At 35.0% G+C, this 24,968-nt stretch overlaps 1 protein-coding gene across 1 annotated transcript in view; it reads right to left on the bottom strand.

The window, feature by feature from the left end:
- Positions 1–24,968, bottom strand: part of LOC122817074 (lysosomal protective protein-like) — a 337,956-nt gene that overhangs the window by 64,535 nt on the left and 248,453 nt on the right. The window contains exon 11 of the mRNA XM_044090226.1: positions 5,910–6,055. Within this exon, the coding sequence (XP_043946161.1) occupies positions 5,910–6,055 (146 nt within the window). The remainder of the gene's footprint in view (positions 1–5,909; positions 6,056–24,968) is intronic.

Here is a 24,968-nt window from a genome sequence, read left to right as displayed (position 1 = left end):
AGATGAGAGGTTGTTGTTATTACGATTTCTGTTTATAACATCTGTAAAGGATAACAGAGTGGTTGTGGTACTATGAGATGGCCTAAAACCATGCTGACATTTAACTATTATGTTATTTTGTGTCAAATGGTTTAAAAGTTGATGATGAATGCATTTTTCCATGATTTTTGCTAAGGGTGATAAGAGTGCTATTGGTCGATAGTTTGAGTAGTCATTTGAGTTGCCACCTTTGTGAAGGGGAATGATATGGGAGATTTTCCAGATGTTTGGAATGTAACCTTCCTTAATGGTTCTGTTTATGAGGATGGATATAGGATAGGAAATTACTTTGGCTGCTTTTTGGAGGTATTCAGAAGGTAACTGGTCAGCAGGAGGGGTACAAGGCCTAAGTTTTTGGATGAGTTGGTAGATGAAAGTGGTAGATATTGGTTAAATAGAGAATACTGGTAGAGTACTAGGTATGGACGTGGCAAGGTTTGAGCTGTCTGGAATAAGTTGGCTAGCTAGTGTTTGTATGGTTTCTGTAAAGAAAGAGTTGAAGGCATTGGCTGTTTGGTGGGGGGTGTTTGGGTCTGCCTGAAGCGAGATAGGTGTATGGGAGTGCCCTGGGAAAAGGAGTTTATATACACTAGACCAAAACTTCTGGGGGTTATTTTGGTGATTTTGCTGTACAGTAGTAGTTCTTTTTGGACGTTGGACAAAATATTTTTCTTAGGAAATTAAAAGTCCTGATCAAATCCAAAAAATGCTATCAGTCCTTAATAAATTAATTTAATTTTTGGACTAATGGATTTAGTATATAATCACCTACTAAAGAAATACCTTCTGTGACTGAATTTGGTGAAGACACTGTGGGTCTAAATGAGGGATTTTCAAGATTGTTATGAATTTTGGGGATACCAAACATGGTCCCCAAAAGTGGATGTTCAACTAACATAAAGTCATGCATATCATTAGTAACATACCCACTGACCCACAGATCATATAAAATAGAGCATATGCAGTGATATGCTTTGAAACCCAACTGTTGACTAACTGCTGAATATTCAGTCTCAATACTTAACATATGTTCAATAGAATTGACATATTTGTCTTGTTCAAGAATTACCAGCCCCCCCTCCCTTATCGGCTTTCATGAACCGAAGGTGAATTAAAGGCCTCAGTTCTTTTGGGGCTGTTCTTTGTGCTCTAGTAAGATTATAAAACTTATAATCGACCTTAGTATGAACAAGTTGTCTGATGTCTTCAGTGCAACCATTTTCAAAAGCACGTAAGGTGTTGGGGGGGGGGGGGGGTAATGGTACTTGGTTTAGCAAACAAACATTTGTTCAATTCCATACTAGAAAAAACACAACTTAAATTTAGTTTACGACAAGACATTTTTAAATCCAACAATGTGTGTCCTAAATTCATGCTTTTGCTAGGCACAATGTTAAAACCAAGCCCTAAAACAAATAATTGATCAGAAGTAAATGAATAACAAGACATATTATACATTTTTTCATTCAAAATATCAGTATTGGAATGTTCAGTAAAAGCAGTTACTTTTTCTTGTTCCTTGTGGAAGTCTTTCTTGTTGACAAGTCGCTCATCTCGTTCTGACATAAAACAGGTTGTTTCTGTAAAGGGACTCGCCCTGCATTAACTGGAATCTGACCAGAACCATTAATTTCATCCTGCTCATCACCAGAAGTATCAGACATATCATTCATATCAAATACATTCTCAGCAGGAACACCACCAGCCGATTCACTTGTAGAACAGTCAGAATTCAGAGTCAGAATATTAAATGTTTTCTGAAGAATAGAAGACTGAAGATTTTAAAATGAGCTGTCTATATAATTAGATGCATGCCTTTGAATGACTGTATTCCTTTTGCTAGTGCACTTTAAGTAATTGATTGTTTTATTAGATAATTATTCTGATGTGATATATAAGGTGATGTTGCTGTGTGCATTTTATTTCATTCTGAAGAAATCCTTTGAGATGAAAGCAATATTAAACTGTGTTTTTCACTATTTGTTGGTGGTTTCCTTCATTGTTCAGTTAGACTGGTGGTTTGATTTTTATTACGACTAAGTAGTCCTTTATTTCCCTGCAATGCCCACCTTATCAAGCAGGTGGCCTGTGGGATTGCTACATGCAGGTCGTTAATAAAAAGAGAAAAAAAGAAGTGGGCCTAGAATGGAGCCCTGAGGGACTCCCAGTGTAACAGGTAGAAGGGATGATATATTATTTGCCAGAGAACTGCTTGTTGTCTATTGGTTAGGTAGGACCTGAACCATTTAATAGCTAAAGAGTCAAGAGAGAAGGATTCAAGAATGTTGATCAGAAGTGCATGGTTAACCATGTCGAAAGCTTTGGAGAGGTCAATAAAGAGTGCAGATGAGAGGTTGTTGTTATTACAATTTCTGTTTATAACATCTGTAAAGGATAACACAGCGGTTGTGGTACTATGAGATGGCCTAAAACCATGCTGACATTTAGCTATTATGTTATTTTGTGTTAAATGGTTTAAAAGTTGATGATGAATGCATTTTTCCATGATTTTTGCTAAGGGTGATAAGAGTGCTATTGGTCGATAGTTTGAGTAGTCATTTGAGTTGCCACCTTTGTGAAGGGGAATGATATGGGAGATTTTCCAGATGTTTGGAATGTAACCTTCCTTGATGGTTCTGTTTATGAGGATGGATATAGGATAGGAAATTACTTTGGCTGCTTTTTGGAGGTATTCAGAAGGTAACTGGTCAGCAGAAGGGGTACAAGGCCTAAGTTTTTGGATGAGTTTGTAGACGAAAGTGGTAGATATTGGTTGAATAGAGAATACTGGTAGAGTACTAGGTATGGACGTGGCAAGGTTTGAGCTGTCTGGAATAAGTTGGCTAGCTAGTGTTTGTATGGTTTCTGTAAAGAAAGAGTTGAAGGCATTGGCTGTTTGGTGGGGGGTGTTTGGGTCTGCCTGAAGAGGGATAGGTGTATGGGAGTGCCCTGGGGAAAGGAGTTTATATACACTAGACCAAAACTTCTGGGGGTTATTTTGGTGATTTTGCTGTATTTTACAGTAGTAATTCTTTTTGTCTATGAGTATTGCCTTTTTTGTAGTATTTCTCAGTTGCTTAAAAAGTTGTTGATCAGAAATATTTTTGTTAGCTCTCTACTTTGCCCAGATTTTATTTCTAAGTAAGATCTTTTGTTTGGTTTCATTAGTAAGCCAGGGGGCTGGTTTGGCTTTCATTCTAATGGTCCTTCTGGGTGCATGCCTATCAAGGATAGATAGGAAATTGGAGTTTAGATAGTCAACAGCTTCTTGAAGTGGTAGAGTTTTTAGAGGATTCCAGTTACAAGCACTTAGTTCATTTTGGAATAATGTTGGGTTGAAGTTTTTATTGGTACGTATGTTTCTATAGATGGGGGGATTAGAGATATCATTTTTATGCCTAAGGATATAGGTTAAAGTATGATCACTAACATCATCTGGTAGAGTTCCTGTGTTGTAAGTTTGTTTTGTCTATTTATAAGAATCCAGTCTAGGATGCTCTCTTTTTATTTGGTTTGTTGATTCTGGTAGAGGTTATGATGGTTTGACTGAAACCATGAAGGTTGATATGGGAGGAGGGATTATCAGCTTTGACAGTTTTCCAATCAGTATTAAAATCACCAAGTATAATAGTTTCTTGGGGGTATGTAGAGGACACCCAGCTTAGGATGTTTTCTATGGTGCTAATATTATTACCAGGTGGAAGGTAGATGCAGATAATATATAAAGATTTGTTATGGTTTATTTGAAATTTAGTGACAAGTACTTCAGCTTTACTATCTTGTGGTGGGTCAAATGGTAAGGTGGAGATTTGAAGTCCTTCTTTGAATAAGACTGCAACTCCACCACCCTTACTTTTTATACGGTCTAGCCTTAGTATATTGTATCCTTGGAGAATGATTTCATTGTCTTTGGTCTTTGGCTTTAACCATGTTTCTGTTAGACAGAGGATGTCAAAGCTATGGGTATCTAGAAGGGCATGAAGTTGGGTTACTTTGTTATTAACACTTCGGATATTTAGATGTCCTATTACCAAAGAGTTGGGGTGTTTGGGCTGGGTAATCAGGGTAGGTGGATTTGTAGGGCCAGGGTTGGGGTGTATGTCACCATCTTTTAAGGTGGGCTTACAAAGTCTTGATGTGGGGTTATTAATAATGATTGTTAGATATTTCACTCTTGTTATAGTAGCTGTATGGTATTTAATGTGGGAGAGTCTATGGTATTTAGGTAGTAGGTAGCTGGAAGTTGAGGTAATGTTAAGTTTACTTTTAGGGAAGACAGAATTGTGAATTGTTGTCTGTTTCTATGCTCCCCCCACCACAATTACAATTATTTTAGGCTTTGTCCAGATTTTTATTTTAAGAGGTTGAGATGTATGCTTAAGGCAATACAACATGTAAAGATACTTGTTTAGTTGGCTGGGGTCATTAAAGTAGTTTTGAAGCATCACAAAATAGAAAGGTGGTTATTACAAGCAAAGTTATTTAAAAGTAGGTGTGTGTGTGTGCGTGTGTCTATATATATATATATATATATATATATATATATATATATATATATATATATATATATATATATATATATACTTGGGAGCTTTGAATAAACTTGGGCTGAATAAACTTTTGCAGCCTTTGTTTTTCTGATAATTTTAGTGATGGTTGTATTTATTCACTATTCTAACACCATTTTGTTTTTTTTAATGGTCATATAACTTGGTCACATAGTTATTTGCTATCAAAATCCTATTGTTCCACAGGACTGGTTAGCACTGAAAAAGCTCCATGTAAGTGAAACCTGGCCTGCAGTTTATCCTGTGTGTTTGGTTACAAAAATGGAAATATTTTCTCAAATCCAGCTGGATTCGGTACTGTTAATTTTTGTCAGTGTGTGTGTGTGTGTGTGTGTGTGTGTGTGTGTGTGTGTGTGTGGTTTCCATACATACTATTATATGTTCTTATGTTGAAACCAGAATTGCTAAATATTTGGATAATTCATGTTTCATAGAACACAAAGCACTATTTCTAGTGCGAGATTGTTAGACAGTGAGATCAGGAAGTTTGGTATATAAAAGTATCACAGTCTGGGGCACCTAACCCCATGGCAGGGAGTGCAGGAGGCTTTCCCCCTGCTAAAAGCACTGTTTTCATGTGTTTTTTTACCATTTTTGACTTTGTGCAGTCAATGACATGGTCTGTTTTTTTGTGATTCTGAAATTCTATATTCAAGGTTTCATATTACACCTATAATTCAGCAATGTAAAGCTGCATTTTTAAAACTTTGATACTTTCCTGTTAACTGTACAGGAAGGCAATTTCCACATATCAACTAGCATCCCATTTTGGGATGTTAATCATACTGATGTTCCACAAATCTGGAATTTTCTTATTGTTGCAGACCTGCTTTAAAATGAGAAGGTATAGGAGCTCAAACATGATTGTTGTGCAGGTCAGAAGGTGCAGTATAACAGCTGTGTCATGACAAAGTGTTGGATGTGGTGATGCGATGGGGATGAACCGATTACAGAAGGGTATGACTAAATACTGTAAAACTCGGAAGCAAAACACGATTTTGGATTGTAGATGGTCTGGAGTGCTTAGGAGTGGTGTGAGATGGTATCTGTTAGTCAAGAAAATTTTGAATTTTAGCAGTCTTCAAGGGCACAATCGCTACAAAGACAGTTGACATTCAAACTTGTATACAACAGATAAAAGTGCAAATTACAATCAAAATGTGTGCTGATGGGACAAATTGTCTGAAGATTAGGTGACTTCTATTGTGGCAGGAAGTTCAGCAGAAAAATAATCAGATTATATAGGCCAAGCAGTATTAATTTGTGAAGAAATTGCACATTTTATGTTTACATTTCATATACCTGCATATCTCCCATTTTGGAAACTCTTCGGATATATGCAGCACTTTTCGGATGATTGGATTATTGAGATACATGGAAACAGCGGTGTAGTTCTGACAAGGAAGAAACATCCTTGTACCGTTCATCTTCTGCACCACATCATGAAGCTGTAAGAGATAAGAGTCAGTGTGATATTAAGTATTCAGAATGAGTCATGTCTGAAACATACTGTGCTTAAACCACAGCTCAGAGAAGTCAACACAGTGTGATGAGGGGTGCAGATTCCCCGTAGCCTCTGTTGTGCCACTAACTGTACAAAGGTCACCAGCTGTTGTTATAGAGGAAGATGTCTGTTTATTCAAAAGACTCTTTTTATCTTGTAAGTACAGAGGTCTGGCACTCTCACAAAATTACTGTACCTTGCAGGTACCAAGGCATCGCTGATGTATGTACAAATGTATCACAGACATGTCAAGCATAATATATGGTTATATTTTTTTATAATTATTGCTTTATCTGTATACAGAAACAGTGTACACAAAGAACCTGCATACATGAATGTAGGTGACTGCATGTAGTTTAGTGGTAGATATTAAAGTAGAAATGTGACTGGTTAATGTATATTATGTGCTCTTTTCATAATTGGAATGACAAAATGAATAAATGGCATCACTTTTAAAAGGTCAAAAAGGTAGTGTGATAGAAAAAAGGAGTCAGAAGGGATAAGTTATTAGATCCATCACCTTTCAGCAGCAAAAAACAATGTAATGCTTTGTAAGTAACAATCACCCACTGTTAATGAAACTGGAAATTACTTGCAATCCGCAAGACAGACAATGCACAAAACAGATTACAGCGATTATGATATGTGAAAAGTCAGTAGTGGAAATCCATATTCAATCACACTTGACAGTTTCCAGGTACGCAATGTGTATAACGGTAGGGTTTGTCTTAGCACAAAAGTCACACTAATTCCAGTACATTCCAAACTACAAATGTGATTTAATTCATTCCTATCCTGATAATACAAATGTGATTTAATTCATTCCTATCCTGATAATACAAATGTGATTTAATTCATTCCTATCCTGATAATACAAATGTGATTTAATTCATTCCTATCCTGATACTACAAATGTGATTTAATTCATTCCTATCCTGATACTACAAATGTGATTTAATTCATTCCTATCCTGATAATACAAATGTGATTTAATTCATTCCTATCCTGATACTACAAATGTGATTTAATTCATTCCTATCTTGATACTTTTTCTTCTCAGAGTTGTAATTCAGCTGGAGCTTAATTTATACCTCAGAAGTTGTAAGGCAGAGAACTAATTCTGGATGGGAAATCAGAACATCACAGGACACGCGCACACACACACACACACACACACACACACACACACACACACACACACACACACACATGCACATATGCACTCGCACACACATCTACAAACACACACATAAACTTAAGCACATGCACGCATGTGTGTGTGTGTGTGTGTGTGTGTGTGTGTGTGTGTGTGTGTGGGTATATATATATATATATATATATATATATATATATATATGGTTTCACTTCATAAGCTCGAAATTCAGTAACCCGAGTCCATGAAACTGAAAACCAGAATGCCGAAAGTGCATAAGAGCGAATTCAAATATCTCGAATTTTTTTTTTTATGTTATGTGCAACCTCGGAGTTGGCATATATAAGTAGGGGAGTGTAGGTTTGTGTGGTTTGTGTGCTGTGGGTGGAATGTTAAGTGGTGTATGGTGTATGTATGTTCGTGATTGTGTGATTTGGGATTGTGGTTTTGGTGTTGTAAATGGTTCGACTTCATAGTCTCGGGTTACTGAATTTCGACCTTTCAGTAATTCGAGATTATGAAGTGAAACCAGATATATATATATATATATATATATATATATATACACATGCACACACACACACACACACACACACACACACACACACACACACACACACACACAAACACACGCACACATATGTATAAAACAGCCCATCTAAAGCCGATAGAGTTAGTACAATTGATTGAATGTCAATTAATCAAAGTGCACTGGCTTTGTCAGTGCAAAACTGCACTATGGTGGGGATTGGGGAATGTGCACTTTCCCCTCTGTAGTGCAGTCTCAAAGCTGGAGTATATAATTAGCAGGGAGTGTGGGGTGCAGGGGGCTTACCCCCCTGCAAAAAAACATTGTGTTGTTTTTTGATCCTTTGCGGATGGAAGTTTACCTTTTTGATGAGTAGGAGTTAAGCACTGTAGTAGGATCGATTAGTTTCTGTTTTGATGGAAGGTTATGTCTATACATCTATATTTATCTATCGATATATATATATATATATATATATATATATATATATATATATATATATATTTATATATAAAAATATAGATAGATATATATAGATACACAAATAGACGCACACATTATTTATATATATATAAAATTGTCTCATCAAATATTGAACGTTCAAAAGAGTGAATAAAAACAATCTTTTAAGATTGAATCCCAGGACTTTTTTTGTAGTAGCAAGCCCCCCTGCACCCCACACCCCCTGTTAATTATATGCCCTGCTATTCTGCAATCTTGCAAGCAGAGCACAGTAGGGGAAAAAACAGGAAAATATAACATCAGAATATTTGCAAGCCATATTTTTGCAGGTGGGTAAGTCTCTTTGACTCATCACATGTATGTGTAGGAGGAGCAGGTTGAGAACCATACCCCCTCTTAAATAATTAAATTTACTAAGTTTATTGTTGAGACACCTCAGAGATGGGCCAGGCCTGGGTTTTTGAAGCAATAAAATAAACATATCTGAAGGACCGTATTACTCCATTCTCTGAGTTTATGTGAGTTCTGGAATTACATAAAATTAAAATGGAGGATGGAGGTACAACTCTCACATGGGGAGCTTACCCCTGGTAAAAAGATTCATGCTTTTTGCTCCTTGTTTTAATACATATGTCATGGGGACCTTTTTCAGTCTTTTTTCCAGGATTATTAAGTCTTGACTTTAATTATCTGCAGTTTATCCTTCTGTGATTTTGGGTTTGGACAGTGAATTGCATCCAATGAAACTTCAGATCTGATGTTGTCAATTTTCATTTTCTCCTCAACTGATTGGTTCATATCTAATGCTCGGATCCGTCTCACCATTGCTAAAGCTCATGATAACCTAAAACTCTCCAGCTTCCCCTTACCCATAATACATTGACCCTAAGTTACCTCAGATCTTGTTTGCCGCTTAATGTAAAAGACATGGTTCACCTTCGAGCCGTTATAAGATAAGTCTGTTATTGTTTGATTTCAAAGATTTTTTGCTACTTTAAATGTTTTTTTTCTTGTCGCTTACCCTGTCACTGACTTTGCAATTTTAAAAGTCCATTTATTAACTTTTTCTTTCATTTAAAATCTCAGATAGTGTGTATACTGTGAAATTCCTTAGTGAAATACCTTTTAAGTATTACTGTTATCTTCTCTTAATGTAGCTCTTGTATACCATTGCTGGTATTCCATTTTTTCCTTTCATCTAAAGAAAAAAAAAGAGAGTGAGAAAAGAGAAGAGAGAGAGAGAAAGTCTAGTTCCTTTAGTTTTCTAGTAATTCTGACTGGTTGTTTCTGTTACTTCTGATTATGGCGGAAAAAGGCCCTGCAGGTTTTAAAAAATGTGTTAAGTGTTGGCACAAACTTCCTATGTCTGATGCCCATACTTTATGTATTTACTGTCTTGGACCATTACATTCGCAAGGAAGATTGTGTAATTTGTTATGGCTTTAACTCCAGAGCATTAGCTGAGAAGAAAAACAAATTGATTTTGAATGGCTTGCTACCTTCAGATGTCGGAGAAGGAGTATCTGGGGCTCAGTCTCGTAAAAGCAGAAATTCTAAGTCTTCTTCTCTAAGGCCTTTCACTCCATCCTATCGTCTGGGAGAAATCCATAAAAAGTCCTCACCTTTGGATCCAAAATCTAGAAAGTTATCTAAGCTGGATCCGATCTCACCCTCGGATCTGAAGAAGAAAAAGGGTAAAGTGATCCTCGGCTCCAGTGAGAAAACTACTGGACCCAACAATTTCCTGCCCTACAGGATCTAGCATCATTTATTTGCCAAGAACAAGATATTTGCCTTTTGTGGATTTGGTGCCCTCAAAGCTGCCCTCGCCATTTCTGGAGCATCACAAACCCAGGTCCTCCTCTATTGTATCCACAGTTCTTCTTGAAGTCTGACTGAAGAAGATGTGGAAAGAGTGTTGCAGAAGTTTCTCTTGGCACAGAGTCAGATGGGTGTCTTACTGGCTGCTACCCCTTTGGGTCAGTTGGTCTGTGTTTCTACCACACCCCCACTGCAACTTCCTCCTCTGATATCTTCAGCTGTTACAGAGCCCCTGGATCTGAACCGTCCGACTCCATTGACTCGGATCCAAAAATTGCTATATTTTCAGATCATAAGATTACCCTGAGTGCTCCCATTTTGTCAGATCAAGAGACCTCTCAAAGCCGAAGCTTACCTGTCAGATTCTAGGTATTGGAGTCAACTCCAAAACTGTCAGTGCTGTCTCTGCACCTCAGAGCCTAGGCTTTGGATAGCTCGACTCCGGTTCCACCACATGGGGGATTGCTTTGGAAGTTGGGGGGGGGGTCAACAGTACAAAACTTGTTCTTACCGATCTGAGGTCTTCTCTTTCTCCAAGGCAATCCGCCTTTGGGGCTGTGAAGAGGATTTTATCTGTCCGAGCAGAACAGACAGATCCTACCCCTTCTTCAACCCTGATGTCTGTGTGCTTGGAGCCTCATCACTCATTGCCACATGGACAACCAGTCTACGAACCCCAAGCTTCCCAGCAGGGTATTTCTATTTCTATATCTTCCGACATTTCCGCAGAACATCCCACCGAGGAGGTCCCTAGGAAGAAGAAGTGTAAAGGAAGTACTTGGACTCTTCAAAAGAGTCAGTCATAGAGGATACGAACTTTGATGAAGGTGAAGGGTTCCCATGATCACCTCCTGAATATGTCACCTTTGGAGACATTCTTGAAATCCTAAAACAGAGAGGTGGTTAGATGCCCAATAATCATTCATCCGAGGAGTTGGAATTTCCTGGCAGCTTTCAGTATTGGCCCATCTACTTCATGGGTGACTCCACCCACTGATGAGCTTATTGAATTGGTCTCTCGGCAGGCATGGAAGGAATCTGACACAGTGGAACCTATAGCTAGAAGACCAGACAAGATTATGGCACCACCTTTGGATAAACAGTTTTGGAGTATAGGGGTGCCCGTTGATGCCAAGGTCATGATGGCGACCTCAAAAAGCAGCTCACAGATGAAAGTTTCACTGTTCGCCCCCCCTAACAAGGAGTTTAGGGTGATGGACAGGTTTGGAAAGCATGTTTAAGCTTCAGCAACCTTCACCATAAGGATGCTGAATTATTTGGCACAATTTACAAGGTTACAGAAGGATTTGATTAAGGAACTCTCAGATGCCTAATTAGGATCCATTTCTGCAGAGGTCCAATCATCCATGACTTCTCAGATGGCTACTCTTCAATCTATTTTGAATTCCTCAATGAGGGTCATTTTGCATATAGCTGAAGGAACCTCTAGGACAGTGGGGTCAGGCATTTCCATTAGGAGACATGCCTGTATATATTTATGTGATTTTTGTGGAGCCCTTCAAGTCTTTGTTTGTCAATGCTCCCTGTGATGGCATACCTTTGTTTGGCTCAAAAGTGAAGAACACATATCCAGGTGTGAGAAGGATGGAAAGATCTTGTCTGCCAAGGATGTATCTTTTTCCATCCCTTAGAGATCCTTTTACAGAAATCAAAGAGGTGGTCTGAAGATGTGGTTTAAGAAATCCCAGTGTCCTTTCCAGGACACACATGGAAGAAATTCCCCTAGGGGTAGAGGGGGAAGTGCTATGTGCTATGCTATGCTAATACTTTTTGCTGCCTGCAATGAGAACAGTTACAGTCGCATATTTTAAATCTGCTCAGTAAAGGGAGTTAATTGCTGCTCACAGAATGTTTGTATGCTGGTGTCTGATTAGTAGAAAGATAATAAAATTGCAGGTGCTGAATTACCACAGCTGTACGATGTGACTTGCTTTCTTAAAATGCTACCAAACAACATACAACTTGCCACTGGATTGGAAGCATTTTGTACAAGTCAGGTGTATATATTCTAAATATTACTAAATTATACTTGTACTGCAGTTGCACTTGCAGACCATTGTCTTGAGATTGAGTTATCTATAGCACAAAGCAATGCTGGCATTCTGAATTTATGCACACTTTGCACAGTACAATGTAAATAGCCTCAGTGCCTCACCGAAAGCCATCTTCATTCTGTTCTAGCATTTTTTTCAGAAATATTTGATAATGTTGAGATTATGGAGCCAAGCCTGCTTGGTTTACTTCCTTGTGGACTTATGTACTTCAGAAATGGGAAGATGCCTGTCCACTTCTATATGCCATGCATGATTTTGGAGAACTAAAGTACATGATACAATAATGAGGGGGCAATAAGTTTTAGGAAGTGTGAATATATATGACAGCAATCTTAGACTTGAGTGCTCAGATAATGTTGAATAGCACTATTAGTGATGTGGGAAAAAGAAAAATAAAGAATAAGGAGACAATAGTTTTCATTGATGCAAATTATGCTTATTTTGGTGTTTGGTGTTTTTTGGTGTTTGGAAGAATGTGATCAAAAATGATACACTAAAAGTAAATTTTCTACGCAAGATGAATTATATTATCTGATTTTATAACACTAATGGAATGAGAGCTATTTCTTTCTTTTTTTTGCCTATTCTAACAATGTTTTGCTTATTGATTACTTAAATTGTTGGGTACAAAAAATATGAAATTTTACTTGAGTATCTATTTTTTTTCCTGTAGGAAAAAAAACAATGGACTATGTATGTTTGAATGTTGGTATCCCACAATTCCATTGGGAGTGGGTGGGGTTAAAAACGATGCAAAATATATGTTAATCAGCGCACAGATTTGTACCTATTTTTCATGGGCCTTTGTACAGATTTTTGATGTTTCCAGGTTGAGAGGTATGGTTTCTGTACCTGGATGACTGGCTCATTACCGCACAGACCAATCATCTGTTGATAAGGGCAAGAGATCAGGTTCTCCAGACTTGTTCTCATCTGGGGTTAACCACAAACTATGACAAGTCTCAACTGAAAACAACTCAAAATGTGGAATTCTTAGACACAAAGTCTTTGATAGCTTCACTGCCTCCTTCAAGAGTCCAAACTATAAGATCACAGGTCATAAAAATAATATGCAGTACGAAGATTTCAGTCCGCTTGGTTCTTCAAGCTCTAGGGTCAATGTCAGCAGCTATAACACTAGTACATTTAGCTAGATTTTACATGAGGATTCTACAGTGGATGTTAGCATCACAATGGTTGACACTTTACCAACCCATGCCAACTCTGATTCAGATCAGTCAGACATGCAAGAGAGATCTCAAGTGGTGGATTCAGTCAGATCAGATTCTACAAGGCTATCCAATGTTCCCTTGCAGCCCAATCCCATAGTGACCATGGACACTTCCCAGTTGAGATGAGGGGGAGGGGCTTTTTCTGGGGAAAACAGTCCAATGTACTTGGTTTCCTGAAGAGGCCAACTTGCATTTCAACTTTCTAGAGATGAGAGCAGTGCTGTTAGCATTGCAGGCCTTCCAAGATGCTCTCCCTTTGGGGACAACTACAATTCAAATGGAAAGTATTCAGTAGTTTGGTACAGCAACAAACAAGGAGGGAGCAGAAATTATCCCTTGTGTCGAGAAGCCCTCAGAGTGTGGCAATGGGTGATCTCCTCCAACCACTTTCTTATAGCAATGCACATTCCAGGGAAGTCCAATGTGATAGCAGACAAACTGAGCAAGTGCATTCTCCTACCTCACGAGTGGTCTCTCAACAAGAAAGTGACAAGGATGATATTTATGGGGCCAGCCTTGCTGCAGTCTTTTTGCTTCTCCCCTAAACAACAAATGCAGCATCTACTTTGCCCTAATCCCCGCACAGGGGGAATCACCGAGGGAAGCTTTATGTCACGATTTTCCCCTCCTCCCAGGTCTACTATACACCTAGCCACCAATTCTGCTATTTCCAAATTCCTACACAAAGTTGCCATGTTGAAGAGCAAAGCCATCCTCATTGCAGCTTATTGGCTTTGATAGAATTGGTTCCCTTTCCTTTGGCCTCACTTACTTCACCAACCTTGGATTCTGGATCCAACTCCAGACCTCCTGTCTCAGCCGACAGGCATGATCCATCCAGACATATCAAGCCTCAAGCTGACGGCCTGGTTCTCTAGTTCTCTTGACAGACAGACAGCCTATGCTGTCTTCTTCTGTCTGGCATATACTTTATTCTTCCCACAAAACTTCAACATGTAAATTCTACTCCAGTAAGTGGAAAGGATTTGTGTACTGGGCTTGTCAAAATCATACTGAGCCTTTTTCAGCTCCTATATATGACATACTTGAGTTTTGGCCCTACTTTTTAAAGCAGGATCTAGTTCCTCAATCGTTAAAATTGAGCTGGCAGCAATATGTAACTTTCATGTTGGATTTGTGGGTTCTTCAGTAGCCTCTCATAAGTTGTGCAGAGCTTTCATGCTAGCACTCTACTTTTAAGTCGTCCATTTAAAGACCCCCCCCCATGAGACCTCATTCTGGTACTGCAGGCACTTATACAATACCAATTTGAACCAGCAGTGGAGTGTGAATGTCTAAATTGGAAAATGTTTTTTCTAGTAGCCATTTCAGCTGCCAGACGAATTTCAGAAATTCAGGCATTATCTTCAAAACCTCATTACTTGATTTTTTCACAAGGACAGAGTTACGTTATGAACCAATGCATCCTTTCTTCCCAAGGTGGTGTCAGAATGTAATAGCTATCAGTCCATTAATTTGCCAGTTTTCTTCCCCAAAGTTACTAACATAAGAGAATATATGTTGCATTTATTAGATGTTCACAGACAATTAAGTTTTTACTTACAAAGAACAAAAGACATAAGAAAAACAGACTAGTTATTAGTTTCCTTTACAAACTTGAAATTGGGTAAACTAGTTGCCAAAGTAACTTTAGCCAGATGGATAACTGATTGCATTTCATTCATTAATAAAAAATTGGGCATTGCCTTAACACAACCTGCAAGGGCTCATTCAGTTAGATCAATGGTAACGTCTATAGTTTTCTTCTCTAGAGTGCCCATGGATAACATATTTTCAGCAGCAATATGGGCTACTCCTCATACCTTTGTTACTCATTACAAATTAGATCTGGTCTCCAGGGGTAGAGCATCATTTGGTTGAACTGTGCTCAAGAATATCCTTTCTTAGAGACCACCTCGGAATGTAGGTAGCTGGGGACTCTGTCCCATCAGTTGAGGAGGGAATGAAAATCGACAATATCAAGTAAAGACGTTATGTACTTACCATAACGTTCCATCTGTGTTGTCCATTTTCATTCTTCCTCAACTTCCCATCCACTAACCCCATCCATTTTTTATATACGAACTTCTGGAAGAATGAGGTCTTAGAGGAACATCATTGTCCTTTATATTGAGCTCCAGATATAGTCTCTTTCTAAATTAAGTACATGCAATTGTTACACATCTTTTGTTTAAGGATACTAAATATTTTCTTTTGTAGTAAAAATCAGCAAACATGATCTGAGGTAACTTAAGGTTGGTGTATTGTGGGTAAGGGGAAACTTGAGAGTTTTAGGTTGCCATGAGCTTTAGCAATGGCCACGACAGATCTGAACATTGTATCCTAACCCATCAGTTGCGGAAGAATGAAAATGGACAACACAGATGGAACATTGTGGTAAGTACATAACTTCTTTTTATTGTCTAATAGCGCAATCAAAGTTATATAGAAGTATCTCATGTGATTTGATGCTCATTAAACTAATAAAAAAGCAAATCAGTGTTTTCACACAAAAATAAACTCAGTGCGTGTATAATTATTCACAAAACAAATGATGCAAGCTATAATTCCAATGTAATAAAATAAATATGAACAAACACAATATCACAGTAAGTGCTTTTGTCCTCTAAGTGGACTTCTTCATATAGTGACAAACAGTAACAAAATATTAATTTTATACAAGCTGCAAACAGTCATGTACACAAAACAGGTCATATGACAGAGTCAATGAGCCAACCCCCTTCTTTTTAAATAAACCTTAAAGTTATCCATGTCGTTTACACCTGGTGCTTGCAAGTATTTAATTAAGGTGAATTTCTTGGCATTTATGCTTGAACATAATAAGTGGGTTATGATCGGAGACTCAATCATAATCTTTTATATTATAAATGAAACTGTACAGTGTGTAATGTGTACAGAAAGACAAGTTTTATGTTAGATTGGAAAATTATATAATGGAGTATAAATAAGTACATGTAGCACATAAAGCACCACAATCATTCCATAAATTCAGTAAAAATAAAACTTTGTCAAGCACCTTTCCAATGTAAGACAGGTGTTTAATAAAGTTTTGTTTAGCACCTTTCAGTGCATTAAGTGCATGAGTGCATTGGTGGTTGAGTGTTTCAGTTAAGGTCTAGTCTGACACTCCTCCAAAAATGGAGGACTAAACAGTAAGAACTCCAAGTGTATGAATGCACTGGTGTTTCAGTGGTTCAGTTCATCTCTAACCTCACATTCCTCCAAACATCTAAAGACAATAGCTAATAACATTTGAAGATTCATCTCTCTCTTGCACCCAAATAAGAAAAACCTGTTCTCTGTACCAAAAGGCTCACTGGCTTCCCATCACACAAAGAAACTTCCTGCTCCTCACATCTCTAATATATAATCTTCTCAATCAAAATACTTCTCTAGCTTTTGCAAACAAACTTACAAAGAGGAATCCTTACTACAACCAGGAAGAAGTTACACTCTACCAACCATGTTTTCTCCATCCTAGCCCAACAGACATGGAAATCCCTGTTAAAGACTACAGTAACCTTCACTAAATTCAGGCAAAAGTTGAAAAAGCACATAATTCAATAAGCCAAGTGCAAATGCTCCCTTAAAGGTAATGTTAAATAACCTATCAACAACTACATCTATACTACAGTCTGCTAGACAATGTGTCCTACTAATGCATGTTAAAATGCTTAATGACTGAGCTTCTTTTTCCACCCACTGTCACCTTTAATGACACCTTAATGTTCAAGTCATTTTCTCATTCATAATTATTGTCTGTTGTACAAATTTACTGTATGTTACTACACTATTTTGAGCACAGTTTGTATGTATACTTTTAGCATTTGTATCTGTATATCATGTTTACTTTTCATTGCATTATTTTCTGTTTTTTAATTTTGTCCTGGGCTGAGTGTGAACATGGTTCATTACAATTAAAGCTCTACTCTGGCTAGCAAATGTAAAATGAAAAGAATAGAATAAAATAAAATAAAATAAAACAGCAACCACTACTGGTCAGTGCAGGACATCTTTAAAAATAAAAATACTTCACTTTCTCTCATTTTCTCTCTCTCCCCCTCTCTGTCATATACACACACACACACACACACACACACACACACACACACACACACACACACACACACACACACGCACACACACATAAAATGTGGCAGAGTAAAGCATCTACTAGCTTTTAAAGCAATTTATTTATCAGAGGAACACAACTTTTGTCCCCTAAGTCTGTAAGACACTGACAAGTACTTCACAGCTTTGACGTCCATAAAATGGTTTACATTCTACATTCGTTTTCCTGTAACTAGCACTATATCAAAAGCTCCATGTACCACAAAGAACTGTGACTATGTCTCTGTCTGATCATAATTCAGTTGTTATATGCTCTAAACATGGCTGTCATGATTTACCTCTTGAGATTTACTTTATACTGTTCTCAATATGAATTTCTTGACATACATATAACAAACATACAATAACTCAGTTATGAATGGAGACCCAATCAGAATTCTCCATGCAATAAAATTATTTAGAAAAAAGTTACACAGAGGAGTAGGCAGCATATATGAAATGAGCATAGCTATTATTATGCAGCTAATGACATTCTGAAAAAATAAAAATTATAGTGTTTGCTAAAAGGAATGGGTGCCAAAACATACAAAGTATTGTGCAGTTTAAAAGTACCAGATGAGCCATCTTAAACATTCAGAGACTGTTAGAATCCAAATCTTTGGTAATCAAATCCAAATCTTTCGTAATTGCAGAATATTTTAGCTCCATTAGGAGAACTGGAGGGACATCTTAAAAGACATTCAGGACTTTGCAGAAGCATCTAAATCCATATCTTTGGTAATTGCAGAATAGTTTAAGATCAGTCAGAGGAACTGAATGAGACATGAAAGCATTTTAGAGTAAATGATAAAATGTAAAACTGTGTGGATTAGTTGATTCTTGCCACTTTACAGAACTGGCAGATGTACTGAAAACTCGATTTATCAGTGACGTATTTAGTGAAAACATTTACAAGATACTGATCTATCAGGGGGACCTGACACTTGAAGTATTAAGTAACAAAGAAACTTTGGAATTAGAGCAATGCATAACTAATGGCGCAGTTAACAGAATAACTTTCCAAAAATCAAGTATTTTTTTATATTTTTTATTTGGTTTTAAAACAATAAACAAACAAATCAATTATAAAACAAACAAATAACTATTTTCATAGGTCCACAGCTGATCAATACACCAAAGTTATACATATCAACAACAATTAAGATTTTTCAAGCAAATCTTTAAGTTTAAGCCAAGATTTATATGAATGTGTAAAATTAGAAGTTCTCATCTTTATTGTAGGCAGTCCACTACTGCAAATAATTTTTGCCATACTAATAAATTCAGCAACAGAGGGGATAAGATTACTTTTCCAATTTTTTAGTAATTACTTTTATGACTATAGCAAGAATAAACCAAAGAAGAGGCACTTGGGTTTTTGGAATTATCTCAGGAACTGGAGCAGTAAATAACACTAAAGATTTTGAAATATTACATCTATTTTACCATAGAGCTTGAATGAAGTTATTAATTTCTTTCCAAAAAAGGAGAGATGAGTTTGCATTCATATACCACATGCATCCATTCAGCTATTATTTCAGAATCACACATCTAGCATTTAATTCTATCTGATTTATACATAACTGTAATTTTGTTAGGAGTGACAAAAGCTCTGTGTAAGAATTTCCAAGTGAAAAATGTCCAATATAATGAAGATGCAGTTTTATCTGTAGATTTTAATGTTATTTTCTTGTATTCTTCAGAGAAGTCTTCATTATTAATTTTTGAGGAGCAGTTTCAAAAGGAATTGTCTAAATATGTGAAATCTAACTTAAGAATTTGATAAATTTATGACAAATATGATTTATTTTTCTTTGCATTATTATTGATATTTATTAAGAATTCCAATAATTTAGGGAACAATTTCTTATCTAAGTTAAATATCTTATTAATATCTGTGTTCACAAAGTATCTAAATATTTGTAAAATTAACCAATTCTTAGAATCTTAATTTGGATCTTAAATTTTCAACAGTATATATATATATATATATATATATATATATATATATATGTGTGTGTGTGTGTGTGTGTGTGTGTGTGCCCCCTTCAGATGGTCGAACATTTAAAAGCTTGACTTTCATTTGGCTGAGACCATATGATCAAACTTTTAAAAGATCAAATGGTTTGAATGGGGATCTCCATACAGTGCAGAACAGGAAGATTTCCCTTTACCGCGATGTAGTGCGATCTCGGAGTTGGTATATTTAAATAGTGGGGGTGCAGGGGGGCTTGCCACCTGCTAGTACTGTTTAGTTTTTTTTTATTTTTTTCACATTTTCAAACATTCAAATGTTCGATCATATGGTCTCGGCCATATGAAAGTCAAACATTTGGATGTTTGATTATGTGAAGTAGACCCACACACACACACACACACACATATATATATATATATATATATATATATATATATATATATATATATATATATATATATATATATATATATATATATATATATATATATCAGTATCATTTAAGAAATGATACCAATAAATTAAGTTACTTTGTTGTTACAATACTAGCATTTTGTTGTAGTTATGAGTTTCTAAGCAGTCATTTGTATATGCAATTGGAAAATTTTAAAAGAGGAAACTATGTTATTTAAATAGAGAATTTGAGAAGATGGTGTAATTTCATTTATATAAAAATTTTTTTGCAACCAGATAAAACTATTAGGGACTATTTGTTTATGACTGGTTGTGATAAATTTATTATGTACTAATAATATTTCTTGATGTATTTGTTTCCATTTTGAATCATAAGATTAATTTATCCATAGCCCTATGACTTCTTCCACAACCATATGACTTTTACAATTGTTGAAGTAGCATACAATTGAATATCAGGGAACTCTTTTCCATCATTATCCCAACCTTTTCTGTGTCAAAGGAAACTCTTGGTTTATTAGTATGCCAAAAAATTAGTAGAATATTATTTATCTTCTTCGTCATTTTTTGTGGAGATAGTACTAAAGATTGTAAGGCAAGCAATATTTTAGGGAGAATTACCATCTTAATAAGCATTACTTGTTCTTGCATGGTAAAGAAGAATTTGTTCCAATTTGTGGCTAAGCTTAAAATTGTGTCAACAACCTGTTGAAAGTTATAATATTTTTATATGATTTTTTTTAAATTTTTATTAATAATGTATGCAAAAAGTTCAAAGCAGCAAGTCCAGGAATACACAGTTGAGAGTCCAACTAAAATTACACTTTATTCACAAAAAATAACAAATTAGAGCAACAATAATTCAATCGCTTTCGTCTCTGCTTATTCAGAGACTTTTTCAAGAATTAAAAATACTGTCAGGAAGTTGCTTTTAAAGGTGAAGAACCACCCCCTTGTTGACAAAACACCAATCAGCATTAATCAGAATCCCTTCTGAATCTATACATATTTAAAATATTAAATATTAAATATACATAATTCCTCACAGAATAAATAATTACAATCTACAGAATTAAACAAATAAACTTATATATTCACCATCAGACCCTATAAACATTAATAAAAACTTTCAAAAAATATTTAAAAAGCTACAAAACTGAGGTGACAGAATAATACATCAATAATAATGAATATACAATAAAAATGAATATACAATAAATAAATATGTTAAATAAATATGTAAATATATACATATATAAATATATAAAACATTTTTGATGTATTATTATGTCGCCTCAGTTTTGGTGAATATTTGTTTTGTCAACAATGGGGTGGTTCTTCACCTTTAAAAGCAACTTCTTGACAGTATTTTTAATTCTTGAAAAAGTCTCTGAATAAGCCGAGACAAAAGCACTTGAATTATTGTTGCTCTAATTTGTTATTTTTTTTGTAAATAAAGTGTAATTTTAGTTGGACTCTCGACTGTGTATTCCTGGACTTGCTGCTTTGAACTTTTCATATTGGTTTGTTGGTTACTATTCGTTTTGTGGTTAATTAATAATGTACTTGTTCTGATTAAATCTTAAGTTTGAGATTTCTTTAAACTGACTCATAGAACTAATTATATGTTCTAATGAATTCTCTATATTCTCTATTGTTAACAAAATATCATCAGCAAAGAGCTGAATCTTTAGTTCAAAATCTTTTATTTTGATACCATTAATATTCTTATTGGGTGTAATACTATTAGAAAGGGTTCTATAGCTAATGCAAAAAGTAAAGGTGATAATGGACAGCTTTGTTTTGTGCCTTTTTTTGTAATTTAAAGGAATTATGAAGAAAATGACATATTCTAACATAAGCACAAGAGTCATTGATGCAATTAGCTTAGGTGAAAAATTATACATTTTAAGTGTTTTAAACAGGTATGACCAATTAACTGAGTCAAAAGTCTTATCAATATCAAGACTAATTATAGAAAGTTTGTTTTTATTTTTATTTGCATAGTCTATTAATGTATGTATTCTTATTATATTAATCTGTTCTTGTCTAATTAAAATAAAACCAGTCTGATCATTGTTAATTAGTTTAGATATAAGTAGAGTAAATCTGTTAGGTTAAAGTGAATGGTCTATTATTTTTTATTTGTTCACTTGTTATTTTATTATTTATATTTTCCCTTAGAAAAATGTCAACTATATCACTATTATCTAGGTTATTTGTATAATTATTTATATTTTCATAAAATATTTTAAAGCCCTCAAGAATACCTTTAATATCTGTTTTTCTTTCTTTTTAATTATTTATATGTGTTATAATTTCTTTGATATGATTTAGTTTGTTCATTTTCTTTGATCTAAGAGCAAATTTATGCAAATGTTAAGGGTTTAGTGAATATGCCTGAATTTTAAGTTTTTCCAGGTTTATTGAAACTTTATGATTTAGAATTTCAACATATTTTGTATTTAAGTTTTTAAGTTCAGACTGACTGATAATGTCACTTGGTTTTTGATTTAACTTTAGTGTGTCTATTTTAGCCTGTAGTGTACTCAATTATTTGTCCTTTTCTCTTTTTTTACTAATATACCAGCTTGTAATGCTTTCATTTAAGTAAGCATTTAGTGAATCCCACAGGACAATGTCAGATACTTCACCATTCTTGTTTATTTATAGGAATTTTTTTTTTATCTCTTTAACATGCCAATCCTTGAATCCTTTTATTATAATAATGTCCACTGGTAATCTCCTGTGAGGGTTGGGAGGTTAGTATAATGGTAAAGGTTTTTACCTTACAGACATAAGGTGCAGAGTTTGATTCTCACATGGGGTAATTGGCTAGGCCCGAAATGGTCCACAAGGGCAGGTAGCCTATTACTAATCTATGAACCTATGTATTAAATTGTCAGTTTTTAAAACAATATTAAAGATTATAGCATTATGGTCCAATAATGGACATGAAGCTATTGAAACTTCTCTGATATGTGATAATAGATTGTTTATGACAAAAAAAATCAATATCTGTGTTCCATGTCTATATGAATAATGAGCAAATTTAAGTGAGTTTGTTTTCCTTAGCTCATATATATCCTTTAAATTTATTAGATTTACAGAATTTGCTATAAATATGAGTCTCAGATTTCTGTCTGCAGTGGAATCTTTGTCTGATAAAATACAATTAAAATCACTAGCCATAATGACTTCACATTTCATGTAATATGCTATAGTGTATAAGTAATTTTTTGCATCTTTAGCTCCAAACCCTGGAATTCAATAAGAGTTCACTAATGTATATAGTTTTCTGTTCCGCTCATTTATAACAATGCTTAACATACCATTTTTATCAACATAGGTATCTGGTGAGTTCCTCCATAAAATGAGCATGCCTCTTCTTTTAGCTTGAGAACCAGAACCTGCTAAATCCAAATAATTATTTAATGAAAGTTTATTTACATCTTTATTAAGTAAATGTGTTTCCTGTAGAAATACTATTTGAGCTTTATCTAATTGCAAGTGTTTGACCAGAAGCCCCCTCTTTAATGGATTGTTCAATCCATTAATATTAGTAGATATACATTTAAAATCAGGCATTTATATAAGAGAGAAAAAAACAGGTATAATTAAATCACATTTATATACAGAATGTATTATATACTTTATATATAGCAATCTGAAATCTTCAGCTATGGACAAACTTTTGAAACAAATAAAAATGTACCTAATAATAATATAACTCTAAAACATTCTACCATGGAATAACTTATTCATAGTTTGTTAAAAAAGATGAGCTAGCTACCTTTCAAACTCTCCATTAGACTAGCAATGCTTATGTTTCTGATTCATATTAACATGTCTCATATTTCTAGTATGCATCATCTTAAAAAAGCCCATCAGTGAGTTATTATGAATAAAAAAAGTTAAACAGCTTCTCCAAATCTTTATTATAAGTTGGCCAAACTGAATACCTCTGCAAACACCTTTCCCTGTGCCTTTACATTATCTCCCTGGTCTACTATAGGGAGGAAGTCAGCTGTTATTTTCATACTTATTAATTTATAGCAGAGATTATTTATATTTTTTTCTGTTTTATTTACTGTGTTTAAAGTTGTTCATAGGATCATAAGTTCATAAATTAGTACCAGGGTAACAGCCCATAAATGTTATATGTAATAGTATCTGAACAAGCATATGAAAAATCTACCCTTTTAAGATTCAATTTTTCCATAATATTTTTTCTGAGATGTTAAGTTTTGTTATTATTAATAACAGAGAAGCATAATCCTATATATTTTTTATCAGAAATATCTTTCTATATGCTAGTATATAAACTATAATTTTGGAATTCTGCAAGCATTCAGAACTATTTAATAACTGGCAGTGGTTTGGAATGTAATTCACTGTCTTTTGCTTATCATCTAACTTGTATTTATTGACATCTTAGCATATGATTCAAAATATTAAAATTATTTGCTTTCATACAGGAAGAAGTAACCTGGACAGTTCCTACATTTTTCAGAACTCCTGCAGCATCACAAAAGTGCTCATGATTCTAATTAAGCTGTCCTCATGACAGGTGCTTGCAAATGAACAGTTTATCAGCTACAATTCACACAAAAACATTCACAATGGAATCCAAGCCACCTCTGCATTATACATCAATCCCTCATACCCTTCCAAACCACTAAAAAAAAAAAAAAAATTTCAAAGTATGTTAATCACTAAAAAGCTACTGTATTTAAAGAAATAACATTTAATGATTCAGTAAGCACCATTTGTATGAGATGTTTAATATAAAGCAGACTGTCATTTTTTAAAGGAGACATAGCATATAAATATAAACTTGCATTAAAAGAATGACAGCTATGTGTGATCCAGGTTTAACTTGTAAAAGTGTGAATGTTACTCATTATTTGATACCATTCCAGTAATAACTTTTATATATGTAAGAAACTATATTTTTATACTTTATAACATAGCATAACTTTCTTGGATGCTATTGCATATCAAGTATACTATCAGCAAGCATTCAAAACTACGTTATAACTGACAGTGGTTTAGAATGAAA

This window comes from Protopterus annectens, chromosome 12.part0, assembly GCF_019279795.1.
Source record: "Protopterus annectens isolate FY-2018-M chromosome 12.part0, PAN1.0, whole genome shotgun sequence".
NCBI lineage: Eukaryota > Metazoa > Chordata > Ceratodontiformes > Protopteridae > Protopterus > Protopterus annectens.
Note: the sequence above shows the minus strand (reverse complement) of the source record. Positions and strands in the feature narration are given on the sequence as shown.